At 34.9% G+C, this 20,366-nt stretch overlaps 1 protein-coding gene and 1 long non-coding RNA gene across 4 annotated transcripts in view; one reads left to right on the forward strand and one right to left on the reverse strand.

The window, feature by feature from the left end:
- Positions 1 to 20,366, forward strand: part of LOC132916216 (glutamate receptor 1-like) — a 359,612-nt gene that overhangs the window by 326,037 nt on the left and 13,209 nt on the right. For both annotated transcript variants that reach the window (XM_060976003.1, XM_060976002.1), the window contains exons 5-14: positions 1,367 to 1,499; positions 3,157 to 3,277; positions 3,687 to 3,851; positions 10,713 to 10,928; positions 13,143 to 13,250; positions 13,593 to 13,706; positions 14,321 to 14,441; positions 14,870 to 14,964; positions 15,521 to 15,744; positions 17,348 to 17,560. In XM_060976003.1, the coding sequence (XP_060831986.1) occupies positions 1,367 to 1,499; positions 3,157 to 3,277; positions 3,687 to 3,851; positions 10,713 to 10,928; positions 13,143 to 13,250; positions 13,593 to 13,706; positions 14,321 to 14,441; positions 14,870 to 14,964; positions 15,521 to 15,744; positions 17,348 to 17,560 (1,510 nt within the window). The remainder of the gene's footprint in view (positions 1 to 1,366; positions 1,500 to 3,156; positions 3,278 to 3,686; positions 3,852 to 10,712; positions 10,929 to 13,142; positions 13,251 to 13,592; positions 13,707 to 14,320; positions 14,442 to 14,869; positions 14,965 to 15,520; positions 15,745 to 17,347; positions 17,561 to 20,366) is intronic.
- Positions 1 to 20,366, reverse strand: part of LOC132916229 (uncharacterized) — a 210,210-nt gene that overhangs the window by 48,698 nt on the left and 141,146 nt on the right. The window lies entirely within an intron of this gene.

Raw genomic sequence — 20,366 nt, forward strand, 5'->3', positions numbered from 1 at the left:
AAACGCGCCGTTCTTTTATAACGCGCCACCGGGCATACACGTGCACGGCGCTCGTTAACGCGACCATCAGTTTCACGCAGCGCGCTGCAAAAAAGCAGGACGACAACGCGAAACGTGGCCGACTCTCGGCTGTTGACTTTTCCGGACCCCTCTTTTTCGCTCCCACCACCGATCCACCCTAGCCGGTTGTCCGTTCTTTTATTTCTGATTTTTCAATTTCTATCCCTTTCGCATTACGCTCTCACCCGTATCCGCGGTTACGAACCACTCGATCCTTTCATGGCGAACGATTGTTCCACTTCCCGAAAGCGATTCCCTTAGCAAACAGAAAGACCGTTTAATATCTGCTTCTGCGAAACAGAACGGATGAATGCGAGTGGACTTTTGATTGTAGCTGCGAAAGATTTTCGAAAGATGCTGGGATTCTGGCGAGTTTGCTGGATTCCGCTATGAATTGCAATAGGAATTTGTTCGATAAGTATGAAGCAGTATGCTATAATACTGCAAGAATGGGAATTTAGGGCGATTTCTTGCGGGCGGTTGAGTTTTCAGTGTTGAAAATACAGTGAAAGTATTTCGATAGTTATTATAGTAATCTTTTATGCGTATATTGTGTGCATTATATGTATGAAACATATTGAAATTTATATTGGTAGAATATAATTGTAAAGCAATGTGGAAATGTATATTGAAGAGAACATTTACTGCATAGATATATTTAGTGATAAAATAGTATGTATAGTCATCTCAAACATACAATATATGTATAATATTGATTTAACAAATTATCAATCTATTCATCATTTTTAAATAAAATGTAAGAGACACAAATAAAAAAATCTATAACCGTATTTTAAAATATTATCGTTTAAAGCATTACTGGTGGGCATGTAGATATACGAATTGGTTCTTGAACAGATAGAGCTTTCTTAATGTTAAACTTAATGTTCCAACTTAAATATTTCTCATAAGTGTTACAAAAATCCTGTAATCCTCGTACTACTTACTAGAAATTATCCAAAGTATCGATAAACGTTTCAGCGCGCGTCGATTCACAGATAATGAAAAAAACCGGGCGATGAAATTTTCGGATGAACGCATCAAACGAATCGCGTCATCTGATTACGAGATTAGAGGTGGTTCCGCTACAATCACCGCGGAACATTTCGGCCTCGACGGGCACCGCAGACCAAACACAGTGTCTGCCAATGAATTACGGCCGATGTGATGCGCAATCGTGCACGCATAATTTTCGGAAAACGCGAATAGTATAATGCATAATGACGAGTGGCGAACCGCGTGAACGACCGACCATAGAGAATTTTCACGTTTGCACTGCTGACGATAAATCTCTTGCTTGTTCCAGGACTGCTCAGGCTGCAGCAGATCTACCAGGGCCTGAAACCAGGCAACGAATCGTTTCAAGTAGAAACAGTGAAAAGAATACAAAATATGTCCGAAGCGATCGATTTTTTGCGCAGCTTGGAAGAATTGAATAGGTGAGAATTTCATTTTCAATAAAATTTTGCTGAAAATTAGATATGTTTGGAGATTGGATAAGTTCGATGTTAAAATTTAAAGCATCGAATGTAACGAATGATATTTTAATCGATTTTTGGCCTTCGTTAAGGGATTCAACGAATGAATGGTTGCCTACATGAAGCTCGAAAATTAATATTTACATTGAAATAGAATGCAAAATGTAATAATAAAAATTGTTGGGAATAATAAACGTAGCTTTGCTCGTGGGGCTGATTCATTCTTTGAATAACAGATTATTTCACAATTTTACTCTAAAAGCGCTATTTATGTCATTACGGGCAATGAAAGATTCAATTGCAGCTAAAAAGGAAGGTAACGAGGGAAACATAAATCTATGCATAATAAAAATCACGAATTTTAATTCCTTTGGAAATAATCACTTTATTTGGCAAATTTGTCGAAAATAAAAATTTAGTAAATCGTAAAACGTACAGAATTTATAAGAATATTCTATGAATCTAGGATGCTTCGGTCGTTTGCTTACGAAATAGAGCGAAGTATGAAAGAACAGTGAAAATCATTTTATCTATCAAATTTACAAATTTAATCAAAATTTAATACGCCACAAAAGATATAACACGTGGACATTCTGCAAATCTATGATGCTTGTGATTTTTTGCGATATAGAGGGAAAAAGAATAGGCTCTCTGCAATCGTTGGCGCATTAGTATAGCTTTATTTTTCGAGCAGTAAAATCTGGCCGCATTCGGACAGGCTGACGGATCACGCTTTTGTGCGAGTACGAGCGGTCACCGCGTATCTCGGCCGCAATTTACCATTGGCCACGCATTTGCACGGGCCAGGTAATCAACAACCAGCCTGACAATGAGCCCGAATCGAATGAACGTTCCCGTTACCAAAAACAAAACGTAACAATTTCGGATCGTTGCAGGCAAACGGCTCGTTGTACAGCGACTTTATCGTTGGAGGAACGACGCGGCTGGAATTATGTAAATTCATTACGGGTCCACAGGGTTGTTAGAACCTGTTCCGTACCAGAGAAGTCGTGAAATATTTCACGAAATGGGGACGACAACGAATGTTCCTTGTTTAATCGTGATACTCACTTAAATGTGATACTATAAGCGAAATGAAAACGCGAAGGATATTCTATGAATAAATATATATATATATCGTTTAAAAATTGGAAAATTTGCATACTAAATCCTTTGGAATATAATAAAATCGTTTGGGTGCGGTATTTATATGTTTAAACAATTATGTAAGGAGATTATATTAATAAATCTTTCGAGATACGATAAAATTATTTGGATATGGTATCAAAATATGTATTTCGTTTAAATCGTAATTTATTTTGTTAACATATTAGTAACGTTTCATTAAATCGTATTAAGACATTTCCATATATTTTAACGGATTTGTAGCACTCTATCAAAGTAGATTAAGGTATTTTAATATTTATCCAAGATATTATTTGAATTATTTTATCGACAGTTCTCGCGTCTTTGATATCGTTCTCCTTGAAACTTTTAAAGATTACTCGAAGTGCCACCAACGTTACATCAGGACCACTCAAAGTCAATAGGAAACTCGATTTAGCTGTTGTAGCAAGATTAAGTGATAAACGTAATAAACGATGTAAACTCTTTACAGATGGAGTAACAAGTACGTGATACTCGATTGTCCTACGGACATGGCGAAAGATATTGTGGTGAGCCACGTGAGGGATGTTGCACTTGGGAAAAGAACGTATCATTATTTATTAAGTGGATTGGTGAGTATTCGCCTTATGATTAAATAATGCGATAAAAGCGATGATCATTTCGAACCATCACATAATAATAAAAATACATATTTCGCTTTTGCGTTATAATTTATATATAAGTTACAATTTTTAATTTGAAAAGAAATCTTTCAGCAATGTAGAAGACTTCACAGTTCAATCAAAACTACTACGACATCCGCACTTTTATTCGTGGTTTTATCTCACCAATCAGATAGATTCTGTATCGACACGATGGCTCGAGTAATTTCAAATAAACGAACACGTTTCTAGCACACGAATACAAAACCAACCCTTTTATTTCTATGGACGTCCAAGTAGAAATGCGGAAACACTCGACTGATTGCGAGCTTTGTGTCTTTTATACGATGTTGCAAACACGTTGTTTTCGTAAAATCAGATAATGGACGACCGATGGGAGAGCGAGGTGATCGAGTACGGCGCCATCAACATTACCGGGTTTCGAATCGTGGATGCTACGCGACCCTACGTCAAAGATTTCCTAGCTGGTTGGCATCGTCTCGACCCAGCTACGTCTCAAGGAGCTGGCCGCGAATCCATTTCTGTACGTATAGTACTCGTTCTTTCCTTACCACTATTTCGTATCACCCATACAATCTCAAAGTTAACGATACAAACCAGAATATCCTTATTTCTAAGGATTATCATATTTCCATTGCACTGTGTTATTGGGTCGTCCGAAAAGTTTCTTTCGTTTTATAAGGAAATAACGGATGCGCAACATTTTCCGTTTTATATTATTTTATAGAATTACGTATGATTCATTTTATTTTATCAAGATGAAGATTACAACGTTTGACAGATTAGGTTTCATGTTTGTATAAAGATGCGTTCTTGTAAAAGACGTGTCTGGAAAAGAAAGACACTTTTCGGACAAGCTAATATTTAAACATTGGAAATTTGTAAGTAAACTCGTACATTTGTAAACCAATTAAACAAATGAAATTCACCATCGAAAAAATATCGAACGTCTATATAATTGGCGTTTAAGTGGTGGACGTTTCTCGTTCAATAACGATAGATTTATCGTAATCTCATTCGTAAGACCAAAGATTTTTCTATTGCATATATTTTTAAATAGTTGTCTCGTTCCTTGTGGTAAAATGATCTTTCCTTTTCTCTGAAAATCAAGTATTATCCCTAGTTTCTAGTACCCCAATAGCCTTGAACGCTCTCGGTAGTACCTGTCAGGCTGTAGTCGTCTTTCCAAGAGGGAGACGCCTATTCGAGTTCCATATGGGCTGTCGAGTACCATCAAGTACTCCAATTTTCTACCCTAAGCGAACCAGTCTACTCCGGTTTCCAACTTGTTTTCGGATACTTAGCACGGTCAAGTGGACGCGATTGCACGTAAAAGGGACGTTTCGAGTCGCCTGAAAAGAAAATCAAACTGAAGATCCGTAACCCGAGTAACCTGACTCTTTGTCAGACAAAAGGATCCAGGTCTGAATCAAATTAATGTTGGCTGAGTCTAAAACACTACACATGCCAATTTATATTGCTTTCATCAATTTTGAAAAATTACCGAATAAAATTAGATCGAGAAAACTTAACAAAAGATGCAGGAAGTTTAAGATGCAGAAAGAAAGTATAAAGCGCGTTTAAACTTTTGTTTTTTAGCTCTTAGTTTGAATTTTGTTGATTCTGTGACTTTTATTATTTAGTGTTATATTATTCGGTAGTTGACACGAAATGTTTCAATATGACAGGGTTAAACGCAAAAATGATGTGTTAGTTACTTCAAATGTAAAAAAGAAATAATTGTAATAGATATATAAGAGTTTTTATTAAAAAGTTAATAAATATACAGAATTTTTAATATTATGAAAACCAATATTTTTGAAATATTCAAGAGGGTGAAAAAATACACATTTAATCTTGAGATATAAATAAAAATACATTTTTTATAATAAATATAGGATTGATTGACATTATATTGAATTTAAAGATTTCTTCTCTACAAAAAAGAATGAAAAACGTGAGTTATATGGCTCCTTTGCGATTTTCTATCAGAACAAAATTTTAACTAATGTAATTTAAAAAAATTGCGTCGAATAGTATTACACAAAGCTACAAATAAAGGTAGGGAAAAGTTGAAGTGTTGAACAGAAAATTACATTAAATTACATGAAAAGACGTTAGAGAACGCTTTGAAATATCGTACGAATATTGTACAACATCGAATATCACGTACCTTCGTAGACGATCTAAAATTCACAATAACAGGGAATGGTAGCTATGAATCATTTTTACCTTTCTAGCACTATTGAAGTATGTTACCGAGTCCATTGAAATCATGCAACAATATTTACACAACGCTATCAAACATTTTCAGCACTTTCAGCAATGTTATACAATATCGAAAATCGATAGACACGCCCTTACATGTTTTTTCCTTTGCAACAATATTGCTAAGTGCTCCGTCGATTCGCAATAACATAGCATACGAATGTTTAAGGTAGGATACGATTAAGCCAGAAAGATACTTGACTGCAGCTAACTAATTTGCCTTGTAATTCGTCAAATTCGGTTATGAACAATTTTTAAGTTCGCAGTTCCGGTCGATTTTCACCCGACGTTTCTGCAACTCGATTTATTCGTTGTGGTATTGCGTTTACTTTAACGCGGTTTCTGATGATCCGGAATCCATTTAACAGCTGTAGATCCCACGTGCCTCTGACGGTATAAAAATCACTGTTACTCGCTCTGTGTATACGCACTGAGACATTAGAGTACCATTAGAGTATCGAAAACAGAGGATGCGTTGTTTTAAAATTAAATTAACGATAAAAAGTTCGCAGGTTGCAAACATACGAATTGAAATAACAATAAAGAAAGGAATAAATTTTTAAGTAACCTATATTTAAAAACAGACTAAACTCGTTGTCAGTGGAGTGATAAACAGTAAAATACATATTCGTCTGACAGCTCGACAACTATAGTGCTCTAAGAGGAAACAATTTCTACTTGTCGAAAGGAGAAATGTTTGTCCAATGTTACTATCTTCACTTATAATTGTCATAATTCAACAACGTGCGTAGGTTACTTTTCTTCTGCAAGTTATTGTGTTAGTTAATTTATTAGTTTCTATATTATACTTTTTCACTGACTCGAATGACTCGAAAGTTGTTCCCGTTTGTGGTATCTTTCCTTGTTGGACCTAAAGTACACGATATTTTCTTATTTTTCCGTTGTTACATTAAAGACTAATGATATCTCATAATATACATATATATAATGAATTTGATTATTCGAGACAAAGTTCAAGACTGAATTTTAAGACGTCTGATCTTGGGTGACTCGAATATCTTATTATTTTACTATACAAAGTATTCCAAGATGTCGGGATAATGTTACACAACGTAACGATGAATTTCATTCGACCATAACCGTTACCTCAAACCGATATCAACCCTCGCACGTCCATCGTAGAATTTTACTGCGATCTATCAATGAGTCATAATCTCACCGAAACGATCGACGGTTATCACGATCTTGAGTAACGTTGCACTTCCATAGTTTTGGGAAAGATTCGATCCATAAGATCCGAATATAATGGTACGCGAGAGTGCTCAAACGCTTCGAGTAACTTTTCATAGATATTCTATGTGTGTTGTACAAAACACTTCAAAATTTAATTAACACGAAATTTAATTAGACAAAGCAATCGTGAGCATATTGATAAAAGTTGGAAGAGATCTGAAAATATATCTAGAACAGTACAATAATAAAAAAATAAAAATACAATATTAATAACCTACAATATTTATATTTATGTTCAATTTCTTTAATCGTGTGCTTATGAAAATGAATCTGCATAAAAATCCGCAATCTAGCAATGAGAACGCATAAAGTTCCAAAGTTTCGTACGACGTACATATTTTTTTATTATTATTATTTAATTTGTACTTTACAATTTGTCCAGCTGGATATTTGGTAAATTTTCTAACTTAATTGCTAAATAACACGAGGTTGGCTAAGCGGGATACCATCTTCGAGTTTGACTATTTTATTTCTTTAGTGAGGTCAATGGGGTGTTTTCTTTTTAGTCTTCTTTGTATGAGAGTTTTGCTCGCTTCAGCAGCCAGCTGGTTTGGACGTGCTGCCGTTCTTTCCTTGTACTTTTTGCGTGCCTGCTGATTTCATCTTTGACCGCTGATATTACGTACATATTATAGAAATAAAAATTTCCTATAGTAGATGTTCAAACACTTTAACTTGAACCTTTAACTTAGCCACTGTAACTTGAAAGACTGTGTGCGACCCAACGCACCAATTATCCTGATCGATCCTCGTGTAATTTCTGCCCACGGTTTCCCAACTTTGGCCACGTGCCCGATGTGTCCCCGTACTCGTGAATCTGCGTACGTCCCGCGAGAACTATAAACGATTTTCTCGGTTGCCGGAGTCAGCTTAACCGCGCCGTCCGGAAACGACCACGAAGAAACTTCCCTTCGTCCTCCGGTAATCGTGTCCACGCAATCATTTCAATTATTACGACGATTAACAGAGGACTTGGATTGCCAAATCGAGTCTGGTACGTTTGCTTGTCTCCTGTAACAATGACGAATGGCCCATTGACGAGGATCGATCGAATGTTTTGAAACTGACCAGGTTTTGCGATTGATAAAACGGGTTTTGATAGGGGAACTCGATGTGACAGGTGGAACTATGAATTGATAATTTGTTTGATTGCGTATAGAATGGCGGGAATAATTATAGGATTCCAGCAATTTTTAATACGTTTTGTAGACTGGAAAAAATCTTAGGAAGTAATATGATTTGATTAAGAGTCATTTTTCCACGTACATCCTAAGGAAATTATAAATTATTTATTGTATATACATTCGAAAGAACTGTAACTAAAAATAAATTTTTTTTAATTTAATTTGTACTTTACAATTTGTCCAGGACATTTGGTAAATTTTTCTAACTTAATTGCTAAATAACATGTGGATGGTTAAATAAATAATAGATATCCCCAGAGGGATACCATCTTCGAGTTTGACTATTTTATTTCTTTAGCGAGGTCAGTGGGGTGTTTTCTTTTTAGTCTTCTATATAAATGTATATAAATTATATGATTATATTAATATAATTATGTATGTACAGTCCTTTAGAGATTCTAAACGATTTGCATGATTCAAACCATTATATTAATATTTTTTAATGTTGTATAGTTCGATGAGATAAAGAGCAGAAAAATAGAAGCAGTGTTTTAAGAAACTAACGATTTTTTTCATGATATACTGCGAGCATTACAGTTAAGAAAATCTTAAGTCACGAAAAAGGAATTTTATATCGCTTTTAATGCATACATGATAAACTTTTAGTATATCGATGTTGCATGTATATCAGGTTACATTCTGTGAGAAAACTCTCTTTAGATTCACGATACTTCTCGTGCCACGTTTAAAAGCAAGCTTCATGTATAATTCATACCGCTACTTATAGCGACTGTATCTCTAACTGGAAAAGAAAACTGCCCTATAAAGGTCATTCCAATTACCATGATTTCTTTCTTACTCTAATCACTTTAAAACCGAAAAATGCCCTTCTCGATTTTATTATATATACATACAAAAATAACGTACCATATAATCCAACATTAGATATTCTTGAGAATTGTGGATCTTAATTGTCGAAATAAAAGTAAAGGAACACTAAGGTTACACTTAGAATTCATATTAAAATAGTTTTAGATTTATTTTATCATTTTCTATGTGCCATCTTCGGTTTTCTTTGTTCGCGATTGTGGAGAATTGTGAATCTTAATTGTCGAAATAAAAGTAAAGGAACACTAAGGTCAACTTAGAATTCATATTAAAACAGTTTTAACATAAAAGATATAACTTAGAAAAAACGAAGCTGGCACCCCGCTGAGGGTAGCCACCCACATGCTATATTTATTTTTATTTTATTTTTTTTCTTCATCAATAAGATATAACACTTTACCAAATGTCCATAAGGACAAATTGTAAAATAACCAAAATAAAAAAAAAACAGTTTTAGATTTATTTAATCATTTTCTATGTGCCATCTTCGATTTTCTTGGTTCACGATTGTTGAGAATTGTGAATCGTAATTGTCGAAATAAAAGTAAAGGAACATTAAGGTTACACTTAGAATTCATATTAAAATTGTTTTAGATTTATTTAATCATTTTCTATGTGACATCTTCGTTTTTCTTTGTTCGCAATTGTTGAGAATTGTGAATCTTAATCGTCGAAATAAAAGTAAAGGAACACTAAGGTCACACTTAGAATTCATATTAAAATAGTTTTAGATTTATTTAATAAACGATTTCTATGATCTTTGTCGATATACATTTGCACGCGTCTCAGTACTCTCTTTGTTTCACCATCTTCTATACCCTTCAAAATAAATGAAAATAAACCCAGTCAAATAACCTTCACGCTGCGAAAACAAACCTGCTCACAGGTGGCCATAAATAATATTCCAATTCCAAACAAAGAGTTAGTCAGATATCTGGGCATAATTCTGGACAGAAGAATGGCATGCACATCGTTGACAAATCCAAAGAACTTAAATCAAAATTAAAAAAATTCTACTCGCTCATTGGCAGACGCTCCAACTTAAGCGTGCAGAGTAAAATAATGCTATATAAAGCTATATTAAAACCTGTTTGGACCTATGGGATCCTACTATGGGGAACAGCGAGTAATTCCAACATGGAAATTCTTCGACGATTTCAATCAAAATCTCTAAGATCCTTAATAGATGCACCTTGATATGTTACCAACGAAACGATACATCGCGACCTCAAGATACCCACGGTCAAAGAAGAAATATCAAAATTCAGCAATAGACATAGCACAAGAGTTAACAACCACCAAAACCCTCTAATTACTCAACTACTTGACACGACGGATCAGATCCGCAGGCTAAAAAGACAGTACCCTTTAGATTTAAGTATCAGATTCAACTAGAATGAAACATACGATAAACACATATTATTCAAGTTAAAGTAGCACGCCAGAATAATTTACTTATAATTCTCAATGAGAATTGATTGTAAAATTCTTCCAAATAAAAAAAAAATCTTCTATACCACACTGCCAACGAAACGGTTACATTCATCTGTTTTTCGAGACGCTGTGCACACATATACTTCCATACATTCATATTCACATACTACTACGCGGTTAATCTAGTCTAGCACACAAAATTATACATATCTCAATGGATATATTAAATTTTATAAAATATCTTTCGACGATACAGAAGAGATTTTATTTTCCAAAACCATACGACGAAACAACGTTAGAAAAACGAATTTCATTTCTGAAATGTTAGACACGTCCTATGTTACCTTTTTCTGACCTTAAAACAAAAATGATCGCTGACGACTCCAACACTCATTCTACGATTTTCTTCGCGTTAGGCGCAAGCTGCGCTGATGTACGACGCCGTATTCGTCCTCGTCGAGGCGTTCAACAAGTTTCTGAGAAAAAAGCCGGATAGAAGCAACGTGAGGCGAACAGGGATTCCTGGCGGCAGTCAGATTACCAATGGCACCAGGGCACTGGATTGCAATAACAGTCGAGGCTGGGTGACGCCATTTGAGTATGGCGATAAAATTTCCAAGAATCTCAGAAAAGTAAGTCGACGCTAACTTCTTTTTTTACAAAGCTTAATTGTTTGTAATTTAGTGAATCTAACCTTTGTCTTTGGTTTTACAGCCGAGTATAGTAACTAGATAGTTACTATAAAATCACGACTCATTGCCAGCTGCAACATAAAAATTCCATTACTAATTACATGTTTCGTTCCCTGTTCAAGCATCTATTTTGATTTTCAAGTCTCACCTTCTATTTGCTTTCTGTAAAATGAGTATTTAATAGAAGTTATATATTGTACATCGTGACATTCACGCAGACAGAATTTATTTTAAACTATCGTTCAGACATCTTAATACTAGAAAATTCAGTTTGTAATAACGAAACGCACATTTTATTTAAAAATTGACTTTGTTGTCTACAAGTACATACACTGTACCAAACATGTCATGCAACGTTTGGAAAAATACAATAGTTTAAAACGTAAACCATCGGTTAGAAATTAATACACCGTCTTAATGGGCAAAATTATTGCCACAAGTGCAAGTTATCGTGAAATTTGTTCTACAAAAAAAATAAAAAAAATTCTTCATTCACAACTATCTATTTTTCTCACATATACGAAGTCAGATAAAATATAGGAAGCGTACACAAAACTTTTTTCAGGTTGTGATTAATTATTGTATGATTTGCTGAGATGAAGTTGGCACAATTTATAAACGGACCACTCCTGCTATAAGAATTTCGTAATCGTTCAATTTTGGTACCAAATGCACAAACTGGAAATCTATTTATGTTTCATGAATTCTTCATGAACAGCTTTTACGACATGATCGTTTATTCACTACGCGTACATCTAATATTGGCACATATTTCCAACGAACGCGGTATTCACATTAAAAACATGACAAGACTACGCAGCTCTGTCGAAATGATTCATTCGGAAATTCTTGAAGCGCGGACAGAAACGCAGAAATAGTCAATATATTTGAAATACCGGTGGCAACCGAAATTACCAAGGACCCTTGCCGACGTTCCTCTGCCATTGACAGTAATTGGCGGTTATTCTGACTCTAACGGCATTCCTACGTCCACGTCAGATCGTCTCCCTTCGTTCTATATACGTTCGTATACAGTTACACCGGAAATGGCGTCCCTATATCTGCAACTCTGCTCCTCTTCATCAATTTGTCGTCTGACAAGATCGAGAAATTCCTCTTAGGCGACAGAAATTTTTCAGAGTTGATAATCATCGACAAAAATTTACGCATGGCAGTAGCGTATAATTAACGATTCCAGAAAAATAAATTAAAATAAAAATTAAATACATTAAATTAATTTTAATTATTATTAATTAATTTTAATTAAATTAAATTAAATTTCGTAAAGTGTCGTACATGTTAGTTGTGCTTGTATCTACATATACAAGTCAAGTTGTGTTTGACTCGAAATCACTTCAATTCAAATAACATGAATTTAAGTAAATTAGAATTGATACTTAATATAGCATATATCTAAAGTTAATTTAGTTTAAGAAATTGAGATATTTCGAATAATTTTAGCTTCACGTGAAATGTGATATTTTAAGTTTAGTAAGTAACCGATACACACTGATAAAGTGCGTTTGAGTAGCTTGGTTTTAAGTCGTTTGAGGTACGTAAATTGACTAATTTGAACCAAGCTTAGAAAGCTCAAAGAAAGTCCACAAGTGGTGTATTTGGGAATAAAATAAAGAAATTTGAATTTATTTTGCTTCCATCTCATTTTGTAAATTTTTATGCTATGAGGGATGGAGATACTTTCTGTTGTGTTTTAGTGTTTGTTGATCGCTTATTAACTTCTTCGTCCTTCCACTACAATCATCTGTAAAATTTTTATATTTTCTCAACAATGGCAACGAACGATAAACAAATATTTTCGAATTTTACTAGATTATTATAAAACAAGCATACGCTATCGTAATATTCGTAGCATAGAAGTATAAAAGAGAAGTGGGTCATGACATACTAAAATCTTGGTTATATGAAACTACACCTTGACTGAAAAATAGTCAAGTTACTAAATACAATGTATCTCCATTTTAATCGCTTCATATATTATTAACAAAAAATTGAAATATTATTTTTAAAAATATCGATAAAAGGGCTACATTTGGTTTTAGACAACGTAATCTTCGCAAACACGTGCTACTGTGTATTTAAAAACCGTAAAAACAGAGTTGCAAAATTTAACACTCACGCGTGTTTAACTTTCAGGTGGAAATCGAGGGACTAACTGGGGAGATCCGCTTCAACGATGACGGTCGCAGGCACAATTACACCCTCCATGTCGTCGAGATGACGGTCAACAGCGCCATGGTCAAAGTAAATATTTTTTTCACCCAACGAACACGAGCCGCGTGCCTCCGCCCCCAGAGACCGAGGCCAAAATGTAATCGGACAGTTTCGAAATTTTACAACGTAAAAAAAAAAGAGAAAAAAAACATTGAAATTGTCGCGTGGAAAAACTCGACAATACCAATCCCCTTTAATTCCTCGTTTTATGTTGTTTGCTGTTTGACGAAGTCTACGTTCCGATGACTTTACGCAGCAATGTTGACTATCGGTGACTATCGATCGACATGGACGCGAACATCGCTGTACGAACTTCATAGAGATAGCGACGTGGCTGAAAAGCTATTAACCGTTCACGATTTACCTTTCAAGGTAGCTGAATGGACGGACGAGGCTGGATTCCAGGCCATCGCCGCGAAATACATTCGTCTTCGACCGCACACCGAAATTGAGAAGAATAAGACCTACATTGTCACTACTATTGTGGTAAGACATTATGTTACAGTGTTTCTAAACACTCAAAAACCAATGGACACGTAATACTTTCGCTTAAAAGCGGTAAAACAATTTTTATAATTTTTACATTTTAAATTTTCACGATTACCAGATGACGTATTAGTGATTCTTTGGGTTTCAATCGTATTGTTATTACGTTGTGCTTTGTTTAAGGTCGCACTTGTTCGAGCCAGACGTGAAGTGTCTACGAAATATTAGAATAGAGCGAAGCATACTAATAACACGACTGAAGCCCAGCAACTTACAAATGTGTCATTATTATGCTTTTACTACAAAAGGGGAAAAGTTATAGGATCTGTAAGAAACTTTGAGAAATGCCATTTAATTTAATATTCTATACGATAGAAAACGCAGCTAATGCATAAAATGATAATGTATTGGCAGTTTGTAATTTAAAATTGACAATCTATATCAAATATTGAAATTTTACCCTAAGATTTTTGAGCGTGCGTGTAAATTTACATACGTATGTGTAAATGAAATGGATATAAATTGAATATCTGAATTGAATATTGGTTGAATAAATGGAGATCTTGTATCGACTAAATTGTCTTATTTATTTATATTACTTTTTAATGACGCAGGAGGAACCGTACATAATGAAGAAGAAATCAGACACTGGAGAGATATTGACCGGCAATGATAGTTACGAGGGCTACTGCAAGGATCTAGCTGACCTTATAGCTAAGAAATTGGGAATATCATGTAAGTATTTTATTTTCAATGTACATGCTATTACACGGTTTTCAAAGTTTATATCTTTATGTATTTCGTACAAGATAAAAAGTAATTAAACTGAACTAAATTAAATTGCAAGGACGTCTTGCCCTGCTATTTATTCTCTCGAGTCATTGGCAATCGTTACACGATAACTGAAGCTCATCCAATCGAACTAGCTGGTCCATATGACTATCGTTGATATACCAATTTTATGAAGAAAAAGAATAAAATTAAGAAAGAGAATGTTACACAAGAAGCCCGTAGTTACCCCGCCCTAGAGGTTCAAGAACCTTCTTCTCGCCCACTATGCATCCAAATTGAGATTATCATTACTTTAACAATAATTTCACAACTTGTAAAATATCGATAATAAATTTAATATACATATTATAAATTAAATTTCCCTTTTCTAGATGAGTTACGAATAGTTAAAGACGGTAAATACGGAATGGAAAATCCAGACGTTCCCGGTGGTTGGGACGGCATGGTTGGCGAGCTGATTCGGAAAGTAAGTTTCAAAGAAGTGAATGAATACATTTCATCGCGATCTAGATGCGTTTTTCGCAATAATACACTTTGGATGTCGGTGTATTGGGGCGGACTAAACGATTTCGTGTAACTACGCGAAAGATTGTACTATTGATCGAGGTCCAACGAAACGAACGTTCAACGAGCTGTTTTATCTTTGGGCAAAAAGTACGAGGCTCTTCCACCAGATGCCACGAGCTTGCAAGCTCTTTGATCTTGTCTGCTGTATTTCGAGCTACATCTGGTGGACGAACTTCGAAAGAACGAAATGAGAACGCGAGAGCTGTTTATTCGCATTTGACGAAAATGATTCCAAAATGAAACATTTAGTGTATTATTATTATTAATAGTTATATTAATATACTTTGTACTAAATTGTTTAATAATTCTTCAAATAACAAGCATATTGCTTGGACGACGTATTTTATTCTAAAACTGAAAAGTGTTGTAAATTTTACCTTTTGTAATATTATTTATTGTTATCTTCCTGTTTTATAATGTAAATTGTTTTATTAACAGTTGTACTATATTTTTAGGAAGCAGACATTGCCATTGCTCCAATGACAATCACTTCTGAACGTGAACGAGTGATCGATTTTAGTAAACCTTTCATGTCACTGGGTATTAGTATCATGATCAAGAAGCCCATCAAACAGAAACCTGGAGTGTTCAGCTTCTTGAATCCGCTGAGCAAAGAGATCTGGGTCTGCGTTATCTTCTCCTACATCGGTGTATCCATCGTTCTTTTTATCGTGTCCAGGTAAATGCGATTTTTCCGGAACTGTTCGCTTATTTCGACGGATACACCGTTAAGTAGATACGGTCGGTATATGGTCAGACATACGGCGATACGTATGTTCCATGCGTTTAATGTTTTTTTTATTATGAAGCACACTTAATACTTTTCAAATTCGACTTAAACATAGTATTTTGATTAACAATAAAGAAGTTGCTCAATATTTTCAATACGATAACTAAATATTTTACAAGTGAATTTCTATGAAATATTGTTATATATTGCATCGTGCATTGCGCTTGAATGATAAAGCAATGATAATGCGTGTAATATCTTATATAAAAATATTTGCTATTGCTATAACTACTTTCAAAAAAAATTTTTTTTAATTAAGTAAATAAACGAAATTCAGGGAAAACTACAAGTATATATACAAGTATATATACAACATATAAGTTTATATAGTAGCAAGGATTATAAATTTTTAACATATATAAAACATACAAGTATATGTAGTAGCAAGGACTATAAATTTTTATTTTCGTTTATACGTATTTTTATATATTCTATCCTCCAATATACTCACTAACACACATCCCTGGATTGTAAATTAAGGAAAAGGGAAGCTAGGCTTTAGAGCTGGAGAAAGCAGTAATTTATTGTCACAGAAATTCCCGTATTCGTGATTGACCGGCACATTCAATGCCGCACACAAACAGCATGACATTAACTTCCTTTAGCCTTTTCCTGTTGATGGCTAATTACACAACAGTTTGTTTATCTCTTCGCCACAGTTACGGACTCTCGACTATTATATGTACATTTATCACGATTCGCCCCTGCTTCTGTTTCAATTCCTATCTTGTTATTTATCGTTCCCTACCTCACGTGACTTACCCAAATACGATTTCAAACGATCACGAGAATACGATCGTAATCTCGATGAAAGACAGATAAAACCTAAACAATTGAACGTTTAATTACCGAGTAGCGGATACCTTGGTCGATCATTATTTTTCTCTTGAGTTCCTGATTAATTAACCAAGAAAAATATAACCAGAGGGACTTCAGATTTTCTTTTGACGATTAAATTTTATCTTCTTTAATAAACGTTTTTCTTAAACCTCAACTCGTATTGTTGGGTCATACGTGACTACTGTAGATTAGCTTCGGTCAGATAATTTTAAGGTATTTTATATTTTGTGTTTTATGTGTTCTATATTTTATATGATAAAGATCACTGGTATCGGTAGTGGGATCATTTATTGTATAAAATAAGAATCCTAATATTAGCTGACCTAACATACGTTATTGGGGTGATCCAGTGATAGAGACAATACCTATGACACGATAATTTCAATTCCTGATTAACCCAAATCTTTAGTCGTAAAATTAATTTTCCTTAAAAGAAGTTTACGATTTAAATTAAACGAAGCTTTTAAAAGAGCTAAGAGTCGAAAAGATTCAAAATTAAGAAATCTCTAAATTGAAACAGCTCACAGAATATCAAATTTATTATTCAATTTATTTATTCTACATACAGAATATTAAATCCTAATCGTATGTCTTCAAAAACACAAACGTAATACATAAAGGACTCGTCATTAATTTCACACGTTTTCCACAGATTCTCCCCGTACGAATGGAGAGTACTGACTCTAAGTACCGGTGGGGATCCCACAATGGGTACAAGGAACGATCCCACGCTACAACACCCACACGGATCGCAAGGATCTCCCCACATTCCAACCTCGAGCATGGCGAACGATTTCAGTATCATCAACAGCCTTTGGTTCGCTTTAGCCGCGTTCATGCAGCAAGGCTGTGACATATCACCCAGGTATTCGTTCATTTCCTCCTGCGCAACGATCATCCTCTGAGCCTCGTGGTAACGCGAATCGCTATCAAGTGCAGGTGCTTTGTAAAAATTAATTACCTTAATCTCGGTCAATTATCAAGGTTTCTTTTTACGTCGCACTCGAGTCCTCTTATCAGTCAGGTGGTGCTATCCTGGGAGCTTCTAGAACTACTCTTATCTCGAAACGTTTGAGTAAAAGCAAGTTGAACATCTTTTATCAGTATCGCGATAGCGATCGAAGCGCACGTGGAGAAAGGTTTGAAAAATGTTTGCCTGGTCGTTTAGCGGAACAACGCAACGATAGGAAGCGTTGCGTGTTACGAGGGGAAAGATAGCTGGTTTCTTTCTCGACTAATTATAGCTACTTTCGCCCTGCGTCCTGTTTCCATTTCCGCGGTACAAGCAAATGGGGTGAAGTGCATAAAGTACACAGCGCACACAGAAGAATGGTTGTCTTTTAGTTGGAACAGGTCAACCGCGTTGTCTGCTAATGAGATGAATTGGATAAGATTCTAAAGGTTCGTCGCCCTGAACTCGCTTAAAGTCACCTAGTTAAACACTTCGCGGTTCTTCCTTTGTTCTCGTGAGAACAGGCAGCGCGATTCTTTTAAAAGAGATTATTTCTGCGTAATTAAGAAGTTCCGATCGAAGATATGATAAATTGTGAAGGATCTAATAAGCGCGCTTATAAACGATGATGTATTGTTTTATTGTATGATCGTAATTAACTGTGTTGAATAATGTATCGAACCTAATACAAACTAATTCTGCTAATACGAACTTAATAACTAGTTCTCATTTAGACATCGATTAATATAGAGGAAGTATTTCTATAAAAGTGTGTTCTACTAAAAAGAACCTTTCTATTTCATCGGAGACGTGTTCATGATAAACAATAATTATTACTCTAGCAATCTATCTCTTATTTTGCTTACTTTTCAAAATCATTTCATCGAAGCGCATAAGAATAAAAAATGCGATAGCTCAAAAGTATTACTTATCGTTGGAAAATTGCATGGAGGCAACGTATGCGCCAATAGCAGCGATTACGTTAAAGAGGAAAACAGATATTTCATACGTAACGACCTAATACAGGTTTAAGATGTCCTTCAACGCATGATCTCCATCGCCAACCGGTAGCAGATAGCTGAGCGATGATAACCTTTAGGAGGGTGATTTACTAGGTTCGCCACCCGGGGGTTAAGGTGCAGGGTAATTACTGTTGCAAATTCCTTCGTTTAAATTACAACTGCGTGCCAGGTAAACGGCGATTATAAACCGCGTGGCCAGAATTATCAGAATATAATCGGATTACATTTCGTAGTCTCGTGCCGGGCGTAATTTAGAACGGCTCTCTCGCAATCAGCGCCGTGATTAGGCCTCCTAGGCTATTCGAGGGTGGCTCATTTGAATGAGCGTGCCGTTTCGTAGCCGCGGCTCGAAAATTCCATTAGCGACACGCTTTGCCGCCAACCGAGGCCGTATGTGCTACAGTGCCTATAAAAAGTATTCGAACGTTTACCATAAAATTCTGTTATATGCGTTGTACGAAACTTTTTGAAATTTCATTAGCACTATAACGAAACACGACCATCATGATTATAATAATAAAATTTGAAGCCGATGTAGAGTTAAGTTACCGGACATTTATTGCAAATATACTTGTAGTAAAAACTTGAACATATAATTAGTGTTAAAGATGATGTCATTAAATATCGTGGTTTGCCAATATTGTAAGTAATCAAACGTTCAAATACTTTGCTGATCTTAGCGAAATATGCGCTTTCAATAAATATCTTGTAACTTTTAAATATATCTTCAGATTCGTTTAAAAATTTACCAATATAATCATGATAACCGTACCGTATGACAATGATAGTGAGATTTCAAAATATTTTCTGCAATATATACAGAAGAAGTTTCTATGATTTTTCGAATACTTTCGTGAGTCACTGTACAGTGGCTACAAAAAGTATTTACATACCCTTATTTTCCAATAAGGCGTCTTTTTATCAAGTTCAAATGTAAATGAAAGTACTACTAAATCGTAGGAAATTTAATAGGGCTGGATTTAATTAATTAGTATGTAGATGTGATAATAACAACAATGATATGCAAATATCTTTCATAGCCATTGTACATACGTATATATGTATGTATGTATGTACGTGTCCGATCCAATTCGACCCCCTTTTTTGCCCGTCTTTATATCCTTCTTCCCACGCATGGAACATTGATCAACTGACCTACGATCGCGGATAATACATTTTATGCTGAGCTAAGTTCTCGCCTTCTTTTTGCATAAATGTCCATGTGATTTTACCGCATTTTTACCCAGTTTTCGTGTACAACGAATAATTCACGTGTTTCTTCTGCTCGTAGAACGTGTCGAGATTATGCAGAGTTATACGGTCATTCTTGGATTACGATCAGATATTTTTTATCGCTTACTAACTATAGAAATATGTATGGATTTTTAAATATTCTTTAAAGAAGTAAATAATGGAGTTTCAGATTAATTTTACTTGAAAGCTTGTTAAAATACGCTGTTACATATGAACCTCTCAAAGGCAAAATTTATCAAGATTTTTTATAAAGTTATCATTATTCAGGCACGTAATTAGTATTCGGCATCCTAAAGGAGAAATCTTATTTTCATAAATTTATTTATCATAAAGAGATGGCATAAATAATTGTAAATTCCAAGGAAAATTTAAAGAAACAACACTCGTTCTCCTTCGCATTTTACTTTACAACGTTGCTTCTGTACGACTAGTATACATATACA

The sequence above is a fragment of the Bombus pascuorum genome, chromosome 2 (genome assembly GCF_905332965.1).
Source record: "Bombus pascuorum chromosome 2, iyBomPasc1.1, whole genome shotgun sequence".
In the NCBI taxonomy this organism is placed as follows: domain Eukaryota; kingdom Metazoa; phylum Arthropoda; class Insecta; order Hymenoptera; family Apidae; genus Bombus; species Bombus pascuorum.